The sequence below is a fragment of the Mytilus trossulus genome, chromosome 4 (assembly GCF_036588685.1).
Source record: "Mytilus trossulus isolate FHL-02 chromosome 4, PNRI_Mtr1.1.1.hap1, whole genome shotgun sequence".
In the NCBI taxonomy this organism is placed as follows: Eukaryota; Metazoa; Mollusca; class Bivalvia; order Mytilida; family Mytilidae; genus Mytilus; species Mytilus trossulus.
Genome location: NC_086376.1, coordinates 80,923,023 through 80,945,631, shown reverse-complemented (window position 1 = coordinate 80,945,631; position 22,609 = coordinate 80,923,023). Strand labels below are relative to the sequence as shown.

Below are 22,609 nucleotides of genomic sequence, written 5' to 3'. Positions count from 1 at the left end.
CTAATCAACATGCATTCACTTTAAGAAAATAACCCCTTGCTATGTATGTTAAAATACAGTCTTCCAACTAAATAATACTCCAGAAACAAAAGACATTTACAAAATGAACTGATCAACATTTGTTTTTTTCGAAAGAAGTTTTCAAAATTACATATACAATTTTATGGCTGCTTGAAGTCATTTTAAAGTGCACCCCTCGTACACACACATTAAAATTCTTTAACATCCTTACTTGCCAAAAACACATATGTGAATTATATACATTCTTTTTTAGTCCCAAGGTCATGTTGGATACATAAGGTCAGACCATTATTGTTATTACCTTCATCATCATTGTCAAACAATTTGATATCATCATCCAGTTCTTCATCTTGGTTCTCTCTAAGATCCTTGGTTTTACAAAAGCTTTCTCTACATACAAAAACAAGAAGTATAGGATAAACAATATTAAGAGAATCTGAGTTCAAATAAAAATGAATTATACATATAACAATTAAATAATTTTAATTATTCAAGCAAAATTGATGTATTTTATTACATTTGTAAATTTAATTTGAGTGAGGTAAACATAGGTTTTTTTCTGTCTACACCATAAAATTGGTTTGAAAAAATCCAAATTAACAAAGCATAATTTAAACATATGAGTTAGATTTCAAATTTTTTAGAATTGAGATACAGTATATATTTTCTCTAGGAAACACATTACAATCATGAGTCTTGATACCTTTTTCCAGCAGTATAGTCCTCTGGCTTCCATTTGAGGTCTGTATGTCTGTAGACAATCATTGAATGATTACCAGACTCTGGAATGTGTCTCCAAGATGGCTTAAAGAATATAATTACAGTTATGTATATATATATATATCTGTTAACAAACATTATCAACTATTGTCTATATAAACACACTTTTATTTAATAGATGTCAGACAGTTAGAGCATTGCATTATCAAACCTATAACTATTAAGTTTCTAAAATATATATTTGAATGCAAAATTTAACCAATCCACTGAGACAATGTAAATTAGTGTGCCATAGTTCTAATCTAGGGTAGGCTTATCCCTTACAGTGTTCCAGCAAGGATTTCAAAAGGGTAGGGTGCCAATCCTGAAAAAGGGCATTTAACGCGCGATATGATAATATGAAAAGGGCATATTTTAATAAAAGATGTTAATCAAACATTGTGTTTATTCGTTAAATCACAGGTTATACAAGAACAACATCATTAGCCCATATAGAACTCTATCTTTCTACTTTTGAGGCTGAAAAACTTTGTCAAGCAGCTTGTCACATAAGTTTTTTTATCATTGCTTGGCACAGTTGTAGCAGTATGTTTTGAAAGGTGACCTTTTTCATTCTGTTTCTATGGTCTGCTACATTTTACAAGTTTCACCTTTCTTCCCCTGCTGTGCTTAATGGCAATACAGCACAAAACAGCTGTGCTCAGTAAATGCACAAGTTTAGGATATATAGCAACAGTGAAAAATTGTATCAAAGATAAAGAATACAGAAAAAGATGACCAAGGCACCCTACCAACACTGCTACTAAGACCCTCTTTAACTTTTCCCATAACTCAAAATAAATACCTAATTTAACATATATATTCTTAAGCAAGAAGTATATACACATATTTTAGAATATGTAAATGGGTTACTCAATTCTAGGAAAAAATCAGATTGAGTTATCTTTCTTTATTCAGGTGTGGTCCATCTTCGGAGGATTATAAAGAGTACGTAAATAGGATGTAAATAGGATCACAATATGGCGGCCGATTTTGTTATTTTCGTATCAAAAATGAAGGCAGTCAATGACAAATACGTTTGAATTTTCTATTTATTTCACGGAAAACAAGTAAAACAATGTCTTCAACGAGTTTATTATGGTTTTCAACTTTCTGTCATTATGTTTCCTTCATGAAACTACGATAAACATGTGCCCAAGTTGTTGTATGCACATTTCTTCAAAGATAATTGCTGACTGACCGATTCTATTTGAATGAATTAATGTTGATGATCATTAATGACCCATCTGATAAACGGATTATCTATAACAACAGATAATGACACCAGTTGTAACCATTGATTAGCTTGGGGTCGTAAACAAAGCCATAAACTTTTCCCCAGGTAAAATTTAGTAATTAGTATATCATATCAATACGAACAAATTAATATACAATCGATCTTCAAAAAAGGCAGGGCACCCTGGAAACTGTAAAAAGGGCACAGGGCGCCACTCGGGAAAGGGCAGCCTACTGTTCATACACTTAATGATTGTCAGAACTTTAGAGTCGAGGAAAGCTGCATTTTAAACTTTGGTTCACAGCTGCCCCTAATTCTATAGCATTATCTACATGATCTAGCTAAAAATACTAAAAAAAATATTTTATTATAAATTGTATTCCACATATATCATATCATATATCTTCTAACTGATTTTTTTATCATAAATGGTGAAGTTTTGTCTTCCACGTTTTCCAGTTTGATTAGTTCCATTACCTCTATGTAAATGGTATCATGAGGACTTCTTATGGTTGCATGTAAATCATTTCTCTCCCAATGTAACTGTACTTCTGACTCTGAATCACCTGAAAAATCAGTTGAAAAAGGGTTAATCATCAAATCGACATAACACCAGCTGATAGTAAAAAAAAATCAAAACAAAGCATATAGCATGTAATAATTACTCCTGTCAAATAGAGCATTGTGCATATGTCGCCTTCAGAATTGTCTGACACTAAATTGATTTATGAAATCAGAAAAGCAAAACATTTTTTGTATTTGTTATGCATAAAAATTTGATAACAAAATTAATCCTTTTTTGGAAATAGATGAATGGATAAGAAGATTACATGTACAGGTACAAGCAAAATTCTGAACAGCCACTGGCTCTTTGGTTGAGTTTTTTTTCTCTTTGATACTTTCACTATTTCCATTCTCAATTTGATGTTCATACAATGTATATCTTAAATAAGAGTAGATTCAAACTGAATCTTTCGCTATACCTCTCAAGTTGTACATAGGTAACAGTTTTAAACTGTAGTCTACTAAATTTCATAATTAAATGTTTTTCTTCAAGCAATATTTTCAGTTTTTTGGTTGACATAATTTAGAAAATCAAGGAATCATTAAAATAATCTTCTCTCGTGCAAAAACATTTACTAAAAGAACAAGAATCATTGTGAAAATCTCATTAATAGCCTAATGAAAGGTAACGCATGCATGTTTTTTTTTAAACAAACAAGTTAAAAGTCCAAATTTAAACTGTTTACAGCACATGGGCATATTGGGTACCAACATCTTCAACTCACCCTTCAAGGTACCAGTATAAAAGTTTCCAGTGTCAATATCAAGTGGTCTCTCCACTCCATTACTGCTTACCACAGCTTTGAAATCATCAGAAACAACTTTCGTTTGCTTCACATACAAATGAAAATTTCTGAAGAAGAAAACAAATGTGTTCACCATTTGTACATAGTACAATCAAATTTTCTTAATAATTATTTCCTTACATTGTTACATTTTTTAAGTTGCAGAGTGATTGGATTTCCTTATTATGATTTTTTTTTAAGTTGCAAAGTGATTGGGTATTACAAGTTATAGTGATATGATTTTAAATATTTAAAATTTAGAATAATGTATGATAACTATCATGAAGAATCTCATTGTAACTCTAAAAATACATTATTTCTCATTTTGTCATGGCAGGACTTTATTGCATTGGTGACCATACAGCATGGGTCTATGTTGAATTATAAGGTGACCTAAGTTGTTTACAACCATGCCATTTGGATTCTATTGAATAGTTGTCTCATTGGCAATCAAGGTAATATTACACATGTATACATATCTACTTAGTCCTTTTTGTAAATGGTTCATTGTAAGTGTACCAAACTTGAACTTTGCACATACATTTACAATGTTTGCATTATAATACAGATAGGATATAAATATATTACTTCTTTTTACTGCTTACTGAAATATATATTTTGTCATCTATATCATTTTCATTTGTATAATTTTCTAAAATCATTACAAATCATTTTTTTAGTAAATAAAAAAAAAAAAGGAAATTCATTTAAGATTCATTTAAATGGACAACAGTTCTTGTGGATTGAAAAGGAAAATGTACTTTAAATATATAGATACATAATAAAAAGGATATTTTGAATCTATGCACTAATTCTATTGAATTTGTGGTTCAGCATTTGTTCAGGTTAACCATTCACTAAAAAAAATAAAAATTACAAATCCAGAGAATTTACAACATGTGTTCATGTCAAAGCAAACACGTACCTTCCTAAAGATGAGAACCAAATTTCATGCAGATGAGAACTAGGGTGTGGATCCACACTTCGTCTTACACGCTTATTTATATCAACTGTCTTCAGGGTCTCAAAATAGTCCAAATTACTTGATATATCAGCTAAAAAAGAAGATAGAAAGTCCATTCCCAAAATACCAGTAGTATACATGTGAGTTTGATTTGACAAATTAAAGAAATTTTAATGTACAAAAAACAAATTTAGACACCTAAAAGTAAAATAAAATAAAAAGCGGGTGCAATGCTTCAACAATGCACAAGGGTCTGTGAGTGGGTGACCAGTTGACTTCTTGTTTAACAAATCATTTAGACATTTCTGTATTTTATTTTAAAGTCTAAGTTGACATAAAGTTAATAATGACACATTGAAGGAAACTGCTTTTTCTATAATTTCAACTTGTGACTAAAATTTATTTTATTTTATTTAACTATTAAACCCTTTTTGGTTTTATAAAACGAAGAATAACTGACCAGGGTTTTCAAGAGCAAATACTTCAGCATTTCTAAAATTAAAATTGATCGTTTACATAATGATTGAACATACAGATTAAGTTGATGCTTTAAGAAATAGATCAGATAGATCCTTTTATTATGTAAATTAATAGAAAGTGCTCATAAAATAACCTTACCTTGAAAAGACAAGATATTTAAAATTGTCTAGTGGTCATAGAATTTGTGAAATCTGCAAAGGTGGTGAAATTATAACAGAACAGTACATGCTTCTACATTGTAGAGGGTACATTTCAGACATTGTCAGAGAGACTTTTGTATTCAAAATGTCAAATTACAAATGTACTAAAAAAAAAATATAAATACTGGGCCATGATATTTTTTAAATCATCCTGAGTGTTAACAAGGGATAAAGTTAACGAATATCAAGGACCTGCCATTGTGTAATTTACAATAAATCTATGAGTTCCATGAAATGTAGGTGTATAGGGTGGATCTCATTGGGGTCTAAGCGTGACGTGGGATTGCCGACTTTTTTTAAGCATGACACATGAAACAGAAAGTCAAATAATTGTGTCGTGAAAATGGAAAATGAGGTCTAGTGGGACTCAGGAAATGACAAAAAAATGGGAATTGCTTATGTACATAGTGTAAGCGGGAAACAAGAATCTGACAAAACAGTAAGCGGGATTTTGGATCGGAACCCCCCAAGGTTTAATAATATTCGGTTGAGCAAACTTAAGTTAAAGAACAGAAACAAATTTTTTTTGTAATTTTTCCATTTATGACAATACAATACAATACAATACAATACAATATTTTTATTTTCCAAATTAAAGGGCCCAGGGCTCACACTACTTCAGAATCATAGGGAGAAGTGACTTCTCTTTTTGAAACTGATAGGGAGAAGTGGTGAGATTTGAATGAGAAGTGGTCATTCGTGCGGTGCGTTACAATGTTTGGATTTTACTGTAGTATAAACGGTCATTTGTAAATAATGTTCTTTTTATATTGTTCAATTTTTATCTGAGTATTCAATTAAAGTAACATTTCAAATTAAAAGTTGTTTAAATTTTACTAAGAGCGTTGTGAGAAACTACCAACTAAATATCAAGCACTAAAAAAAAATTTTTTTTTTCAAAAGGTAAAGAAATTATAAAATAAGAATTACAATTTAATTAAAAAACTAGCTTGTGTATGAAATTCAGTGTTTCTCATCAAAAGATATATAAAGGTAAGCTGGGCCATAATATATTGACATTAGTGTTATAGTCTAAGAGTTAAGCAACTTTACAATAGTTTACAACAATCCATTTAAATTATAGGGAATGATATACACCAATCAATGATGAGTCTATTAAGATGTAACCAAAATCTTTTAATGCGTGTGGAATGCGTAATTTTTCCCTTTTGGGATCAATATTCTTCTGTCAGCTGTTCCATCCGTGCGTCCGTAGTAATTTTTGTAAAAATACGGATTTCGGTCATAGCTGGTCCATTTCCGATCCGTAGTTTAGAAATCGGTCAATGGCGGACGATTGCAAGAAAACTTACAAAAATAAACGATGTTTGACAAGTTATTTGGAAAGGATCATGACGTTTTTAATGCAATAAATGGATTGAAAATTTACTGGAGGCAACTGTTATCATGTTTAAATGAAGTATCAAACTTATTTGGCAGCCGAAAGTTAGGTTGATGTACGTTTTTGAGTATTAAACAAGCACCGGAACTTTCGGAAGTGCAGGAAGTGATAAAAAGTTGTTTTTTTATTAAATAACTTGCTACACACTGCAAAAACAATGCTTCATCCTCTTTTCATAAGATAATGAATCGATTATGTCTGAATTTCTTTAATTATCAATAAAAAGTTGATGTTTCATCAACTTGGTAAAAATTGAAAATGTCCGATGACGGAAGTGACTGAAAGCGAGTATCGTAAACAACAGGGCGACTTGTCTTCGCTTTTGGAGGTCGGGGAAAGCGAAGTGATGGTTGGGAAAGCGACTTCTTCGCCCAAGTCGCCTGGTAGCGTGAGCCCTGAAAGGGCCCATTAAGAGCATAACATTAATTACAACATGACATGACATTCCAGAGTGATTAAAGAAACATAAAATAATAATTCAAATGCATGAAGAAAGGATCAGTGGTCTAGGGGAGATAATTTTGATTTATTTTAGAGTATTTAACTAATTTTCTGATTTTCTTAGTTGCAGGCCTTTATCGAGGTATGCACATAAAATAGATAAAAATCTGCTATCTTCATTAATCATGATCTATGAAAAAAGATCATTTCTATTTAAACTATCTAAACTTGGGTATTTTTTTATATAATCAGTGATATCTCTTCTGAGGTTATTGTAAAAAATACAAGTCAACTCGGCACCTGGTCAAATTGGCACCCATAGAAAAAGTCAAATCGGCATCTGGTTAAATCGGTACCTGATCAAAACGGCACTCAGTATAGTCAAATTGGCATCCAAAAATATTTAATACTATATATGTATAAATAATTTTAAAATGTATAAATTCATGATCTATTTTGGGGTTTGGAATTTATCATGCATTACATCATTAAAAAGCATCAAGCAGTTAGAAAACATAGGTTAATTATTTAAAGTTTTCCCAACATTCTATGACTGATGTTTTGATGAGTTTTCTTTTCAATTAATTTTGATAACTTTAATCAAGTACATAGTTAATATGTTTGTGATTTTAACTCAACAGTAGAGTGTTACAAGTATTTATTAATGTTTTATTCTTCAAAAACTTCATAAGAAACAAAGAAGCCCTTACACAAGCTAATGTTTAACAATGAGATAATTATAAAATGGAAAACTATGTGTCCCTATCAATAATTCAATCTTTCATGCAAAATAATTAGCAATTCAAGGTGTTTTTTCAGGAGAGTTTAAACCGTGAGCATTAAACCAACAATCCTGCAAAATGTTTAACTGTTAAAAAGTGCATAAAAAATATCATGTACCGTACCTCATATATCATTGCAAGGATTTGTATGGTGAAAACTATACAAATTCTTGATCATTGTATATATAACTAAAATACACATTTAGTTAAGAGAAAAATATGTATACATCCACGCCCAAAAATGTGAATAAAATTAAGTGAATATTTCTGGACAACCCCTTCCTTATTTTTACTGTTTTTGCTTAAATTACTGTTAAAATATGTATATAAAACAAATCTAAAACATGGGTGCCGAATTGACTATATAAAGTGCAGATTTAACCAGGTGCCAATTTGACTAGGTGCCGATTTGACTATACTGAGTGCCGATTTGACCGGATGCCGATTTAACCAGGTGCAGATTTGACTAGAATTCATTGTAAATAGGCAGGGCATAACTCTAGAACCATACACCATGTACACCTCATCACTATTTCGCCAAGAACCTGTCCTGCTTGAACTATTGACGTCAAACAACAATCCGTTTCACTTTTCCATTTGCATGTATGTACACGATAGCGCTATGTTCGGGAATATTCAACGCCCCTGCACCAGAGTCTTTCCAGTAAAAGGATAGAAGAAGAAGAACCCTCCCAAAATTTTGGAGATTTTGAAAGTTGGAACCTTTTATATCTTTTATGGACATTACCGACATGGGTAGTTGTTTTTCTGAAAAAACTTCTTTACAGGATGGACGAAATGTAGTTATGTATATTTCCAATATTACCTCTATTTGAAAATACACAAAAAGAAGAAATAATGATAACCGAAAGTAGTTTTTCCATCACAGCCTATGTTATCTGGTACCTTGTATACAATTTCGTGTGGTGTAAAGAAACCAGTTCATAGTCTGGATCGCCCGTGTGGTTTTAGATACCAGTTTTTTCATCAAAGTTAAAAGCTATTTTTATCAGTTTAGCACGTGGAGAGACCAAAAATACAAAACAAACTCTAAAAAGCACGCTCTAAAATGGGAAAATCAAGCAAAGAAAAGCGAAGATCTGAGGTAGAGGACGAAGCAGGGGATGGAGGTGACAGTAAAGAAATATGGCAAGAGAAAATCAAGTACCAGAGTTCTATTTCCCAGCCGTTAGCGCCAAGGAAATTGACCAAAAGAATTTACAAAGCTGTAAAGAAAGGTAGATAATGAGATTGTTTAAAATATGCTATTCTCTGTTATATCTATGCTTATTGACTTATGTTCATAATTGAACTTTCTTTAATAAAATTATTTGTATGGTAATGCCTTCTAATGGTTCATCATAATAAATGGACAAAAGTGGCTGCATCTTCTTCTTCTTCCGAATACGGGAGTAGACTCCTAGGTAGGAGTGTAAAACTTCCCGGAACTTGTGTGCTATGTACATATGGACTTAATTTAAAAATAATATAACAAAGAAAAATCGTTATCAATAACAAATATACATTATGTACAGTGGCTTTAGAGTTTAATAAGTTGCTGTGGATCCTTCAAATGTTAGAGTGGATTAGTCCTAGTCCAAATAATTATGACGTCTTGAAAGGCTATTATAATTTTTTTCTCTGACGCGAAGTAAGGCGTCAAAGAAAAAAATTATAATAGCCTTTCAAGACGTCATAATTATTTGGACTAGATTAGTCCGAGATTACTCTGACGTCCGACAGCTGTTTTGCCAGACAAGCTGGGGCCGTGGGACGTCAGAGCTTGTCCCATATCAAAAAGTGGATATTTGCCCACCCAAAATAGATGCGCTACTTTGTCGCTTCTGGAGCCGACTGGGGGCCTTGGAATTTTATAAATCGGGCATCAGTCTCTTCATTTTTCATTTATCTCTTCATTTATGTAAGTTTCACCTACAGTACGGGTAGGGACTTATTTTTATGGATGTCTTAATCCGTCTAGTCGGATATGAATAATCGGACATTTTTATGGTAGGTAGTATGGTCATTAATCAACAAATCCAGGTGTGATTGGCAATATATTTGTCCTTTCATCTTTATCCGTGCTGCTAGAATTACGGTTCACTGATTTCAGAATCAGGTTACCTGTAATTTTAACCTCTCAGTCACTTTATTGATTACATCGTTTTTGACATAAAATATTTTTACAGGTGAAGTATTGGAGAAAACTTTGTTTTAATAAAAATAGCCTATTTTTTTAATTATGGTTTTTATATTTCAACTGCTATTTATTTTCTAATTTGTTCCTCAAAATTATTTTTGTTCTATGTTCTTTGTTGTTTATTTTTTGTTTTTTTGTGTATCTGTTTCTTATTTGTTTGCATAAAATTTCAAACATAAATATTTTTACATGTATTCTATTTCTGGAAGCACGGTTATTTTTGTTTTACTCGTAAATCCATTAGCAGAATGCTGTCTCCAGGGTTAGTTTGACACGGCCACATGCAAAATAATTCTATAATATGTATTTAATTTTCAGTCTGTGTTGGGTCAGTTCGGAGATATAAAAAATAATTACAGTGAGCAATACTTGTATATTATTTAGTAGCTTGCTGATTCTTTGTAGTTTTACTGTAAACAATTTATTGTCCGAAACTTCAAAGTTGGAGATGTATCAATAAAATATAACGCAAATAATAACACTAGAAGAAGATATTGATTCTTCCCGGACATAAGTTTATTTTAAGATTTCCGTGTTTGTTCATTATGCTAAATTTATATAATTGATCTGCATTGGGGGGTAGGGGGTAAATAGGGTCCGGATCTCGAAATCCCGGGCTTAAAAACACGAAGTCCCAAGGTCCCGAATTTAAATAAATCAAAATCCCGACATCGCGAAAAAAAGAATTCCCAGTTTCCGAACTTAAATTAATTGCGTAATATTAATTTACGCACAATCCATGTAAAAAAGGAAACTTGTATGTTATATATTTTTAACAGCAATTTGTTAAGAAAAATTTGCCGTGAAAAGATAATTCCATAATAAACATATTAGTGATCAACGGCGTGTGCACGTGGTTGAACTTTAACTTGACTCCACTCACAATATTATTGAATGCTAATAAAAGATGTTAAAGATCAATTTTGTCCACTGCACGAGATTCTTATATGGCGGGAAATGTCGTAACAGTAAACTCAGGTGACCTTACTGAACGACTGTAGGAAAATCCATTCATGATTAAATTTGATGTGGAATGATTGACAGTATTGTGCGTTAGTTTTGAGGCTCTTGATCGATTGACCAAAATAGAAATTTAATCGATTTACATACTTGTAAAATCAAAACAAGATTTAGTCTTCTTTAACTATTTTTTGTTTTATTTGTATCAGTCATTTCCCGGATTCCCATTTAAATATTCTACTTTGGAGAACTCCTTTAAACTTCGGACAACATCGATTTAAAAATTCTTACGGACTCCGCGAGCTATAGAATGACTAGAAACTTGTACGACTGACGAAAAAGTAAAGACAGCTGATCATGAATAGTACGATTAGCCTTCAACCCCATTGGGGTATAAATGTGCATTTATTCAATAAACTATATACGGTTAAATTTTGATTATCGTGTATCGATTCGTAAAATATATTTATAATAAAAACACCGGCGATTTTCATAAAAGAGTCGACTGAGACATGAAAATAGAAAGGCAATATCTCGATTGTCAACATTTTTTTGTTAAATAAAAAATAGGAATCGAAATATGATCACGGCGTTATAAATATTGTATTTAAAAAAAACAATTGTTTGACTTTCAAAGAGATTAACGGGAAATATGTCAAAATAGAAAGCACGAGTGATCTGTCTGACCAAAATGTTTTACTTGCGAGAAATGATTGACGGGTGTGAATTGATGTAGAGGCTCCGACGGGGAAAGTTGTATCAAAAGGAAAATTACTTTATTCACAATGCCTATACATATTTTATAAATACGATATGTTGGCCTTATACTTAAAATTGTGTTTCTAATAATAACATATAAAGGAACAGGACGTTAAAAGGGGGAAATAATATAATCATCAATGAAAACTCGTATAATTTACGGGATTGATGTCTCAACAATTTGATTTAAACTTCGATTGAAAACAGTCTTGGTTGTTATTAGGCTTATTATTTTGAATTAGATGAAATATTTACGGTTTACAAATACAAATGCAAATACAAAATAGTTTATTGGCACAAAACTATTATAATAATTGGCAACACAATATATTGTTAAAAATCGTCTTTATTTCATTTTCAAATTATAAAAAAAAAATCCCACATTCATGATATTTAATTTTAATTTTAATTCTAAATATTTAATTTTTAATTTAAATTCTTATATTTAATTTTAATTTCAATTCTTTCTCTTTGAATACAAAACAATATTTTACATTTATCTATTCTCCATAAATACAATTATATCTGTACAGGTAAAATTTAATTCTAATCAAGCTGGTACAGATTGATTTACGACCTTCCACTTGGATATTGCACAGCAGGTGTTTATTACTCTGGGACAACTGTCCGACCAGTCTGACATCTAGACGGATTAAGGCTTCCATAAAAATAAGTCCCTACCTGTACTGTACCTGCCAACCTTTATTTTCCTATATTTTAACAGTTTTCAAAGTGACCCCTCCATTTCAGCATTTTCACTTTCACTTTCAAATATGGACGTCAAGTTACGAGAGAGTTCGTGGCCTCGAGACTCAAATATGCAAATATTTATATTTTTTTACCTCCTTTATAGGGCCTAAAATAAAATTTCATTTGTTTGGCATTGCCGCCCGACCCACTGAAAATCTTGCCGCCCGAATAATTTTATTGGTGTTTCAAAATTCGTATTTTTTTTATTTAAAAAATCGGAAAATTCCCGGAATTTTGATCATATCCGCGGAGTTTGTTTCCAGGCTTTACTTATTTCAAATCATAATCTTTAAAGTGCTTGATGTACACTGTATTCAGAGCAAGCGCTTGAATGACATAGATTAGAAAAAAGTCTGTATCCCCTAATGCTCCATTCAAGGGAGAGGGGTGTTTTATTAAAACATAAGATGTTCACCTAATCTTTACATGGAACAGGCCTTGTAGAGAACTCAAATGTCGTCTTTGGTAAAGCAGACAGTGACACTATTGTTGGTGTCTGCTTTGCATCCCCACTTCATGGGATAGAAGCTTTTCACCAAGACATGACAGAACAAACATCTGTAGCTTTAACCTTTGAAAGATCTCTTGAATAAATATGTGAAATCTATCATTTTTCTTGAACCAGATAACAAAGCATGTTGCCATATAAATTCCAAAACAATGCCGCGATTATTTGACCTATAAATTATTTACTTTTACAAATTGTGACTTGGATAGAGAGTTGCCTCTTTGGCACTCATACCACATCTTCTTATATCTATTCAAAATGATGCCTTGGCTTGACGGCTGAAAGGTGTACTTGCATGCACACTGAGTCGCCTGAAGATTTAATTATAGCTAACAAAATAGGGAAAATAAAATATTTTTACTTAGTATTAATTATTATGTACATGTAGAATACTTAGTACTAAAAATATTTTATTTCCCCCATTTTTTCGCTATAATTATAATTAATACTACATGTACTAAAAATATTCTATTTCCCCCATTTTTTTGCTCTGATTATGAAATCTTCAGGTGACTGTGCTGCATGAAAGCACCAAAGCTAAAAGACCAATACATGTATGGTCCCAGATTTACAGGTTTATAGTAGTTTTGTACCTGTAGAGGAATGCCTGGTACAAAACATACATATTTTAAAGACTATCCTCTTGTGTGTATCACAAACTTAAAACCCAACCCCTCTTTTCTTAACATGGATAAGATAATTCTTAAAACAGAAAAGATATCTGACAGAAACATATTTATGAATATTGTCTGGCATTCATGTCTGTTCTTGTGCCAACCTAAATTTGTAATATTTTGCTATCCTCAAAAGCTGATCAGGGGCTGCAGTGGCTTAGATTGTTTTCTAGTTCAACAATTACATATATATCAATGCTAGTCTATCACCTCTAGGTATAAGTTTGCAACCACAAAATTAAGGTTAGATTGTTAAGACATTTATTCCTCTGTGCACTACACTTTCATCCACTAATAAACTGATTGTCATGAACTTGCCAATATGGTGTAGAAAGTTAATTTTAAATCCCATCAAACAAGCAAACAATGAATCAAAGCTTAAATCATCTATTTGTACAGGGAGCTGTTGTGGTCGAACTGATTAAGATATGACAAGTTTACCAAACTGAAGGCAACTTCAAGATGTGACATTAAGCCTCTGTTCAATAGACAGTCCCACAATTAAGATTCAATTTTCATGTCTAACATGTTATATGGTTAATGTCAGTTCCCTACCACAGATCTGTTTCTGCTGGGTACTTTGGTTTACTCCTCCAAAAACACTGAACGTCTGACATGAAATTACCCATATGTTGTAGAATGTGACATTAACCCCTATCAAAGAAACCATCAGTTTGTGCGCACAACTGCAAAATGCTGCACTGCTTTTGGCTGTGATCTAGAGTCAAAATGATTATGGTTGCAATATATATAGTTTTTAAATGTAATAAAAAAAAAAATCCCTACCTACCTACCCAACTGCTGATGGTGTGAGTCGGCAATGCCAAACAAACAATTTTTTAAGGGTGGCCTAGGAGATCGATGATTAACATCTAGAAGCAACCACGTTTTTCGGTAATCAGCATTTAGTTCCGACCACGAAAACGATCGGAAGCTCTCGGATCTTTCGGCAGGTGCATCGTAAATGAACGAGGTGTTACATTATGGTCATTTGCCCTGTTTTCTCGTGGTCACGTGATAATATTTGAAAATGATAGTGAAAATGCTGAAATGGGGGGGGGGGGGGGGGGGGGGGGGTCACTATGAAAACTGTTAAAATATAGAAAAATAAAGGTTGGCAGGTAGGTGAAACTTACATAAATGAAGAGATAAATGAAAAATGAAGAGACTGATGCCCGATTTATAAAATTCCAAGGCCCCCAGTCGGCTCCAGAAGCGACAAAGTAGCGCATCTATTTTGGGTGGGCAAATATCCACTTTTTGATATGGGACAAGCTCTGACGTCCCACGGCCCCAGCTTGTCTGGCAAAACAGCCGACAGACGTCAGAGTAATCTTGGACTAAGAGTGGATATGCCACTTTTGAAGGATTCCAGGGTGTCAGACATACCTATTGCTTCAGGTAGTGAATTCCAGTCCGAAATAGTGCGAGGATAAAATGAAAATTTATAGAAATCTGTATTTGTTGATATTTGCCTAAATTTATGTTTCCCCCTAGTGCGTCTATCAGATATTGTTAAGTTGTCCTTAGGAACTTCAACTAACCCCCAATTTATTTTATACAGCATAGTTAATCTAGCCTTTTTCCTTCTTATTTCTAAATTTTCCCATTCCAATGATTTTATTAAATTTGAAACTGCTCCAGGTGATCTGTCTTTATAATCATTGAAGACAAACCTGGCTGCCTTACGCTGTACCTGCTCAACCTGAGTGATGTGTTGTGTTTTGTATGGATCCCAGACAGGGGAAGAGTATTCGACGACCGGACGGACAAGTGATTTTTTTAAGTTCCTACGAAGAAAACCTAAGGTTTTATTTGCCTTACAAGTAATATTGTTTATATGTGTTCCCCAATCAAGATCATGGCTTATAGTTACACCTAAATATTTACTGTCTTTTACTGCTTCTAAAAATGATTGTGCAATATATAATCAAAAGTGGAAGGTTTACTTTTTTTAGAAATATGAATTACATAACACTTCTCAGGATTAAAATTCATGTGGAAAAGGGGGGGGATTCAAGTAGAGAAATCGGGGATACCGAAAGTGTTAATTTTCGAAATTCCGAGATTTAAAACCAGATTTGATGTCCCATTTTAGGTCCTGCCCCTCTCAGAATCCATGACAAATCGACCAATTGCCGGCATTGGCAATGGGCCCCGCATCTTATCGCCCCACTGCCAATTCGCACCACACCTAATCGCCTCATTTTTTTTTAATCGCCCCACTTGTGAAATGTGTTAAATCCCTTTAATATTACTCCTGCCAACTGGCCCCACTTAATGGAAAACGGTAAAATCAAAAATCCTCTCACCAGTCACCTCACAAAATGGGTCTCATTGGGGTCTACTAAGCTTGAAGTGGGATTGCCAATTTTTTGTAAGTGTGACATTTGAAAGTAAAATAAATTTGCTGTGAAAAAGGGAAATGGATTCTAGCCGGATACAGAAAATTACAAAAAAATGAGAACTGCTTACGTACATATAGTCCGAGATTACTCTGACGTCCAACAGCTGTCCCACAGCCCCAGCTTGTCTGGCAAAACAGCTTTTGGACGTTAGAGTAATCTCGGACTAACGTACATAGTGCAAGCAAAATACAGGAATCTGACAAAACAGTAAGCGGGATCCGGGATCAGAACACCCCAATGAGACCCCCCACAAATTATCTACCCTGAGTACATACTAAACTGTCATGTTGGAAGACTGGCAGTAGATGATTACAACTTAAATTTGATATGAAAATTTCTCACTTTCTTTTATTTATATGCAGAAGTTTTAATTGTCCTGTATTACATGGTGTGAAGGTTCCCATGCTGGAAAATAAACTTTGTCACAACAAAAGTTAATGCAATTAGTTTAAACATATTTATTTATAGTGGATTGGGAAACAAGTTTTGCAACTTATATTAATCCCTTTCCACTTTGCGGGTGCGAGTGCTGCCTTGTAGCAGCATTAGTCTACTCTTTTTCGAAATCTACAAGGGTGTCTTTAACGTGCAAGAGATGTGGCTCTCTCTTAACACGGGTCAGCCATTTATCGTCCCTTTCCGATGCACTAACCACTACACCACGGCTCTCTCAATGCAATTTGACATAGTGAAAATTTTCAGTTAGCTGCTAGCTTTAGTTTTGTATGTTCAAAATGTTGCTGTTACACAGAGGTTTGATGTGAATATTTCATTCATGTACTTTAATTTATTTTTTTAGCTTCAAAACAGAAACAATTAAGAAAAGGTGTGAGAGAAGTGCAAAAATTTATTAGAAAAGGAGAAAAGGGGTGAGTACATCTGACTTCATAAAAAGTACATGTATATGATGTAGGAAGTTTTCATACCTGTCAACTCACCCGTTATTTTCACCTCTCACCCGGGAGTTTTTCTTTACCCGGCGGGTCCCGGGAATTTCTAACATTACCCGTTTCACCTGGGTTTCTGACCGGAATCAAAGCATCTGTGCCTAACATGTATTACTGAATACTGATTAATGTTGTAGGTATCTATTTGTAAGGTTATAACCAGAATATAGGTTATCTGCCAAAAGTAAAGAAAATTGAGAGTTAGTACTCAAATTTAGGCACAGTGGGGCAACAGGACATAAATAATTTTAGTGGATAGGCCTAAGAATGTAGACAAATATCATTTTGCTGACTGATCAGAATTTGTTATTTACTCACACATTCCCTTTAACACATTGGACAACACATATTCTCATATGACGTCCTATTATCGTCAACCAGTATAATCACAATATCTCTATCATTAGCGCAAACGCAGAAATACCCCAAAACAGTTGTTCAGCGTTACGTTTAACTTATTTTTACTGCCAGATATTCTCAATTTTTTACATCAAAATCCCAAGTTTACATGGTTTACAAAGGCCAAGATTCAGATACAATATATTTATCTCTATTCTACAGCAAAATAATGATATTGTCTTGGCATGGCAAAAAAAAAAAATATGATTAAAAAATAATAATCATTGAACTATTTAATATTACTAATACTAACAAATTGGGTAAAAAGCAACAGCCAAAAACAGTATTGTATGTATATGGCATTCACGGCAAACTTTGTTCTACCTGTATTAAAATTGAAATAATTCATGGCAGCCACTGCCATGAATTGTTTCTTAATTAACACATGACTAATGAGATTTTCTTTTTAACTAGGATTGTAATATTAGCTGGTGATGTAAGCCCAGTTGATGTTATATGTCACATGCCTTTGGTTTGTGAAGAGGAGGGACTACCATACTGTTACACACCATCAAAAGAGGTATGACTACATCAATGTTGACAGTTGTTTGAAATTTTGAATGCTACATATTATGCATCATACCATGATGTATTGGTACATGTCTCTCTCAAAAATATAAAATAAATATCAGTACATGTGTACATGAAAATTTTCTACATTATCTAAAACATTTACCAAATTTAGGATTTGAAATGAAATGTTTTAAAAGTTTTTTTCTTTCAAGACAAAGGTTAGACAAAATGATGACTAACGGAAACTATACAACCGCTGGAAATATAATAACACAGAAACTATGCAAGAAACACAAAACACAACTTTTTCTCCTCCTAAAACAACCCCACTATTGGACATGTTGGAAGGAATTCAAATTCTACTGGAGGGGAAGCATTTCCTGCTCCACTTGCAACAATCAAAAGTTGATGATTGATTTCAGTGTAAATTTGAGAGCATTTGTACAAACAATTATCTTATAAGAATTTAAGGACTATGTACCTATAGTATTTGTATTTGTAAAATGCAGGTTTAGAATAGTTATGTGATGAGGATTGACTTGCATAGCCTAAAAAAGTGAAAAATCAGCAAACTAACAAGTGTTGGTGACCTTCTGCTGTTGTTTTTTAGTTTGGTCGGGTTGTTGTCTCTTTGACACATTCTCCATTTCCATTCTCAATTTTATTCTGAAAGAAACAAGTTACAAAAAGTTTGCAGTCCAAAAAATATCCATTAGTTTGCCAGAATTTAAGAAATATAAATACCTAAGCTGCATGAACCTAGTTTATAAAACATGTAGTTTTTACAATCAACAGCATTTATTCAATAATTATGTAATACATTTATGATTTGCTTGATCAATTTCCATACAGGATATTCTGTAAGTGCTTATTCTCACAGTTTCTTTTGAAAATTGAAATTATACTAGAAAGTAAATGCAATAAAAAAAAAACGAAAAGATTTTGGTTCTCTCCTGGTACTCCAGCAATTAAAACTGGCTGCCACAATATAGCCAATAGCAAGAAAAGTGGTTTTTACTATCACAATAAATCCATTATTCCTTAATTCTGGTTTTCATTAGAAAGGTGTATACATAAAATATATATTTTTTCATGGATATCACTTCCTAACTTTTATGTGATTAATGTAAGAATAAAAATATTTTATAATGCTTTAATGGTTTCTTAAATGTTGTTATGGTAGTTATCTAGCTGATGACAACTTGGGTAATATTTTCAAATAAATGAATTACTTGATGCAATTTTGTAAAAAAATTATCAAGGCTTAGAAAAGACAACAAAACCACTTAGCCTGTAAAAATCTTTTCATTAAAATATTTAAACTTCTTCTTTATTAAACATTTACTCATGTAAAATTGAATTGATTTTAAATACTTTTAAATAGATAACCAATATGTTTGCTATTGATTTTGTATTAAATACTATTGTTAGTTTGAATTATTTCCCTTGAAATGGCTGGTTTTCAATAATTTATTTAATAATTCATTACCTCTACACTCATTTAAAAAAAGAATATAGGAAAATAAATTATAGCATTTTATTGTATTCTAATTATCTTTATTAATGTATTTTGAAAACAAATTTGAATAAAATTGTAGATTATAATGTACAAATACAGTGATGTTATACATGTTTTAAAATTTTTACATAAAAAAATTTAACAATATTTTGTCTGCTCCACTAGTGGCACCCGTTAGTACTGCATTAGCTCAAATGCGTACTCTATCTTTGAACATAGTAGGTGTTGTGAAATGCCTATTCAAATTTACAATATATAGAGAATAATACATGGCAAAATCCGTATCATATATTGTATCATCCCGAGACATCAATATCAGCCCGAGGGCCTTTAGGCCTGAGGGATGATATTGGTCGAGGGTGATACGGCATGTGATACGGATTTCGCCATGTATTATACGCTTTATCATATATTCCAAAAGAAGTATTATATTATATGAACTGTTTTCTGATCCATAGCACTGGGTTACCTTCACTTCTGCTTTTGTCTTGTTTCAAAGCTTGAAAAAAACTGCTCAATTATTTATACAAAGCACCTGGATTACCTTACAATCTGTTGTTTTGAAAATATTTTGTTTATTATTGTATTTATTTGAGTGTTTTGTATATTTTATAGTTGCATTTTGGTGTGCCAAAAATATGTTGTAAAAACTTGATGTTCGTGACGTCACATACAATATGAAAACTTGACGTTCGTGACGTTATATACCAAACAATGACGTCATTTAAAAAATTGACACATTTACAGGAAAATTTTTCTTCAGCAAAAAAACAACAAAAAAATGACTTTATGTAAAAAAAAAAAAAAAGTATGCGATACAGGTTTTACCATGCGATACGAGGTATGCGATACAGGGTTTAGCTATGCGATACGGGGTATGCGATACAGGGTAAGTGATACAGACTGGAAAAGGAACCTGTATTAGATATACAAAATAGCTGTATTTTGTACTAAATATATGATAAATATTTAAATCATCTGTGTCAATTGTTGCTATCCAAAGACCTTCAATGGATATAGCCTAAGTAACCTGTTAAGTAACTTTTGGCTGTAAAATATCATGAATAAATGTAATTTAAAAGGGCTCTGTATTTATCAGGTATGCTCAAATGAAGACTTTTCCCTTAAAATATTAATAGGTTCATAAACTAAAGAAACTACAAATTACAATGGATTAACTTATTTTTGTGGATTTAAAAAAAAATGTTGTTTTGCTAAAGTCAAAGGAAGTTGTACTTTGTGGAACTTTTAGATTTGTAGTTTCAAAAGAATCTATGAAAATTGGTATCCCATGAATAATAATGAATTAACTCTATGTAGCACAGTTGATCCTGTCTTGTGTCTTATATTTGATATTTTAGTTTTTCCTTTAAATCATACTTTGTCATTTTTCTTTTTCCTTTCTTTTACATGGTACTATAAATTATATTATACAAAAAAGTGAACAGATAAGAAATATGTCTGGTGTACGAAAATATCTTGTTTTAAATTGATCCCTAAAACACCAATTTTTTTTTCATAAGTTTAGGAAGAAAGTAAGCCATTTCTGGTTTAATCATTAGAAAAGGTAAAAAAAATCAAATTAAGATTCTTTATTTTCTAATCACAGCCTCACAGGGCACTTTTGGGCATTACAAAATTTTAACACACTCATTCACATTTTCATGCCAGTCTTTCTAGTTAAACTCAATCTGATGACATATATGTATAAATATATGATAATACTTGTGAAATGAGATACAAGTTTATTGTCACCCTACTGAAGCCCCATTATTAAATTTACAATAGTGGGCATGTATTTCATAATATTTAAAAAGATACATGAATTTAATCTGTATTCAAACATTTGTCCAAAATTTGAATAATTATTTTTAAATTTGTACTTTTCATTTGTATGCAGTATTGATTAATAGTGAATTAGATACTAATTTTTTTTTTTTTTCTGAATTTAAATACCAAATATTTGATTTAGTATTGTGGATAGTCTATCCATTCCTTCTCCTTTTCACATTTGCTATGCATTTGTCACCTGTCATAGTTTTCCATTGAGCACACTATACATCTTTGATAAAAAAAGGTGTAATGTTATACTTCTTAAATAAAAAGTAGGTCAAGAATATATGAATAAATATTATGTAGATGACTAAATTTTTAAAAGACTTCAGAGATCTATGCAACATTTTATAATTCTTGTCCTCAGATGAATATATATATATTATATAGTAATCTTGTTTTGTGAGCTAAATGGTGTCAATGGGGCTAAAAAATCTCTATGTTGTCTATATGATTTGTTTGAATATATACTAGATCAGCTTGTTCATATTGTCAAATATGCTGCTGTTGACGCGATGTCTTGCTGCCTATTTATTCAGAAGATGGTTATAACTAAAACTTACCTTTTAATATGAACCGGTTCTAACTTGTATATTTTTCATATTACGGTGTACATTATCTCAAATCTATAAATGTTAAATTTTCCAAAACTTAAAATTAATATGTATTTATTTTATTTTATTTTAGGATTTAGGAACAGCATGTGGTTCAAAGAGACAGACTTGTATGGTGATGATTAAACCAAATGATGAGTATCGACAATTGTATGATGAATGTTATGAACAAGTGAAAGAACTCCCACTTCCCATTGGATGAACGATAACAAACTTTAACAGGTTTTAATGAAGAAAGTTTCAAAATTTAGAAAGACAACCTAATTTTGCAGTGCAATGCCATTAGGAATAATGATGGACTGTTATATGAATAATACAGATTTAAAAAATTGAAAATCAAGTGTTTAATAAAAGATCTGTAACTTGCAAATTTATGTATTGTTTTGAGAAATATGTGTTTTAAATGACATTAATAGGAATCAATGAACATTTGTTACATTTATGATTATTTTTGTTTTATAATAAACGTAAGATATTAGATGCAGACTTTCAGTTTGAACCCAAAGTCATTATGTCCATATGTAGATATGAATGAAAGGCGATGTAAGGTAAAGGTCAGTGTGACAGCATCACAACAACAAAAATATCAAAAAAAGACTTCTAGAGTAGAACAAAAATTCTACAATGATAGACATGCAACATATTCAAAACAAATTAGATTTCATACAATATTTTTATTTGCCAATGAACCATGAAAACATGGCCAATGTCAGATAGCTGTAAGACAGACATGCACACCTTACAATCATTCCATTCACCAAATGTACATGAATTGCTGATAGTATCATAGAAACAAACTTTACTGTGAACCTTTTCAACCAGCTGTGAACTAAAAGATAAATAAGGGAATACATTTTTTAAGGAGCTGTCTGGCAATTTCATGTAGATCT

General features: G+C 32.0%; 2 protein-coding genes across 2 annotated transcripts in view; one reads left to right on the top strand and one right to left on the bottom strand.

The window, feature by feature from the left end:
- LOC134716103 (ADAM 17-like protease) overlaps positions 1 to 8,578 on the bottom strand; it is a 34,187-nt gene extending 25,609 nt beyond the window's left edge. The window contains exons 1-6 of the mRNA XM_063578876.1: positions 8,462 to 8,578; positions 4,292 to 4,421; positions 3,307 to 3,434; positions 2,495 to 2,583; positions 725 to 825; positions 323 to 411 (exon numbers count right to left, since the gene is read on the bottom strand). Coding sequence (XP_063434946.1) covers positions 323 to 411; positions 725 to 825; positions 2,495 to 2,583; positions 3,307 to 3,434; positions 4,292 to 4,421; positions 8,462 to 8,519 — 595 coding nt within the window. The 5' untranslated portion in view covers positions 8,520 to 8,578. The remainder of the gene's footprint in view (positions 1 to 322; positions 412 to 724; positions 826 to 2,494; positions 2,584 to 3,306; positions 3,435 to 4,291; positions 4,422 to 8,461) is intronic.
- A 37-nt stretch (positions 8,579 to 8,615) lies between these two features.
- Positions 8,616 to 22,195, top strand: LOC134716102 (H/ACA ribonucleoprotein complex subunit 2-like protein). Its single transcript, XM_063578875.1, has 4 exons — positions 8,616 to 8,873; positions 16,694 to 16,763; positions 17,655 to 17,760; positions 21,793 to 22,195. Exons 1-4 carry the CDS (start codon positions 8,705 to 8,707, stop codon positions 21,919 to 21,921), a joined length of 474 nt encoding a protein of 157 aa, XP_063434945.1. The 5' UTR covers positions 8,616 to 8,704; the 3' UTR covers positions 21,922 to 22,195.
- The last annotated feature ends 414 nt before the right edge of the window (positions 22,196 to 22,609 follow it).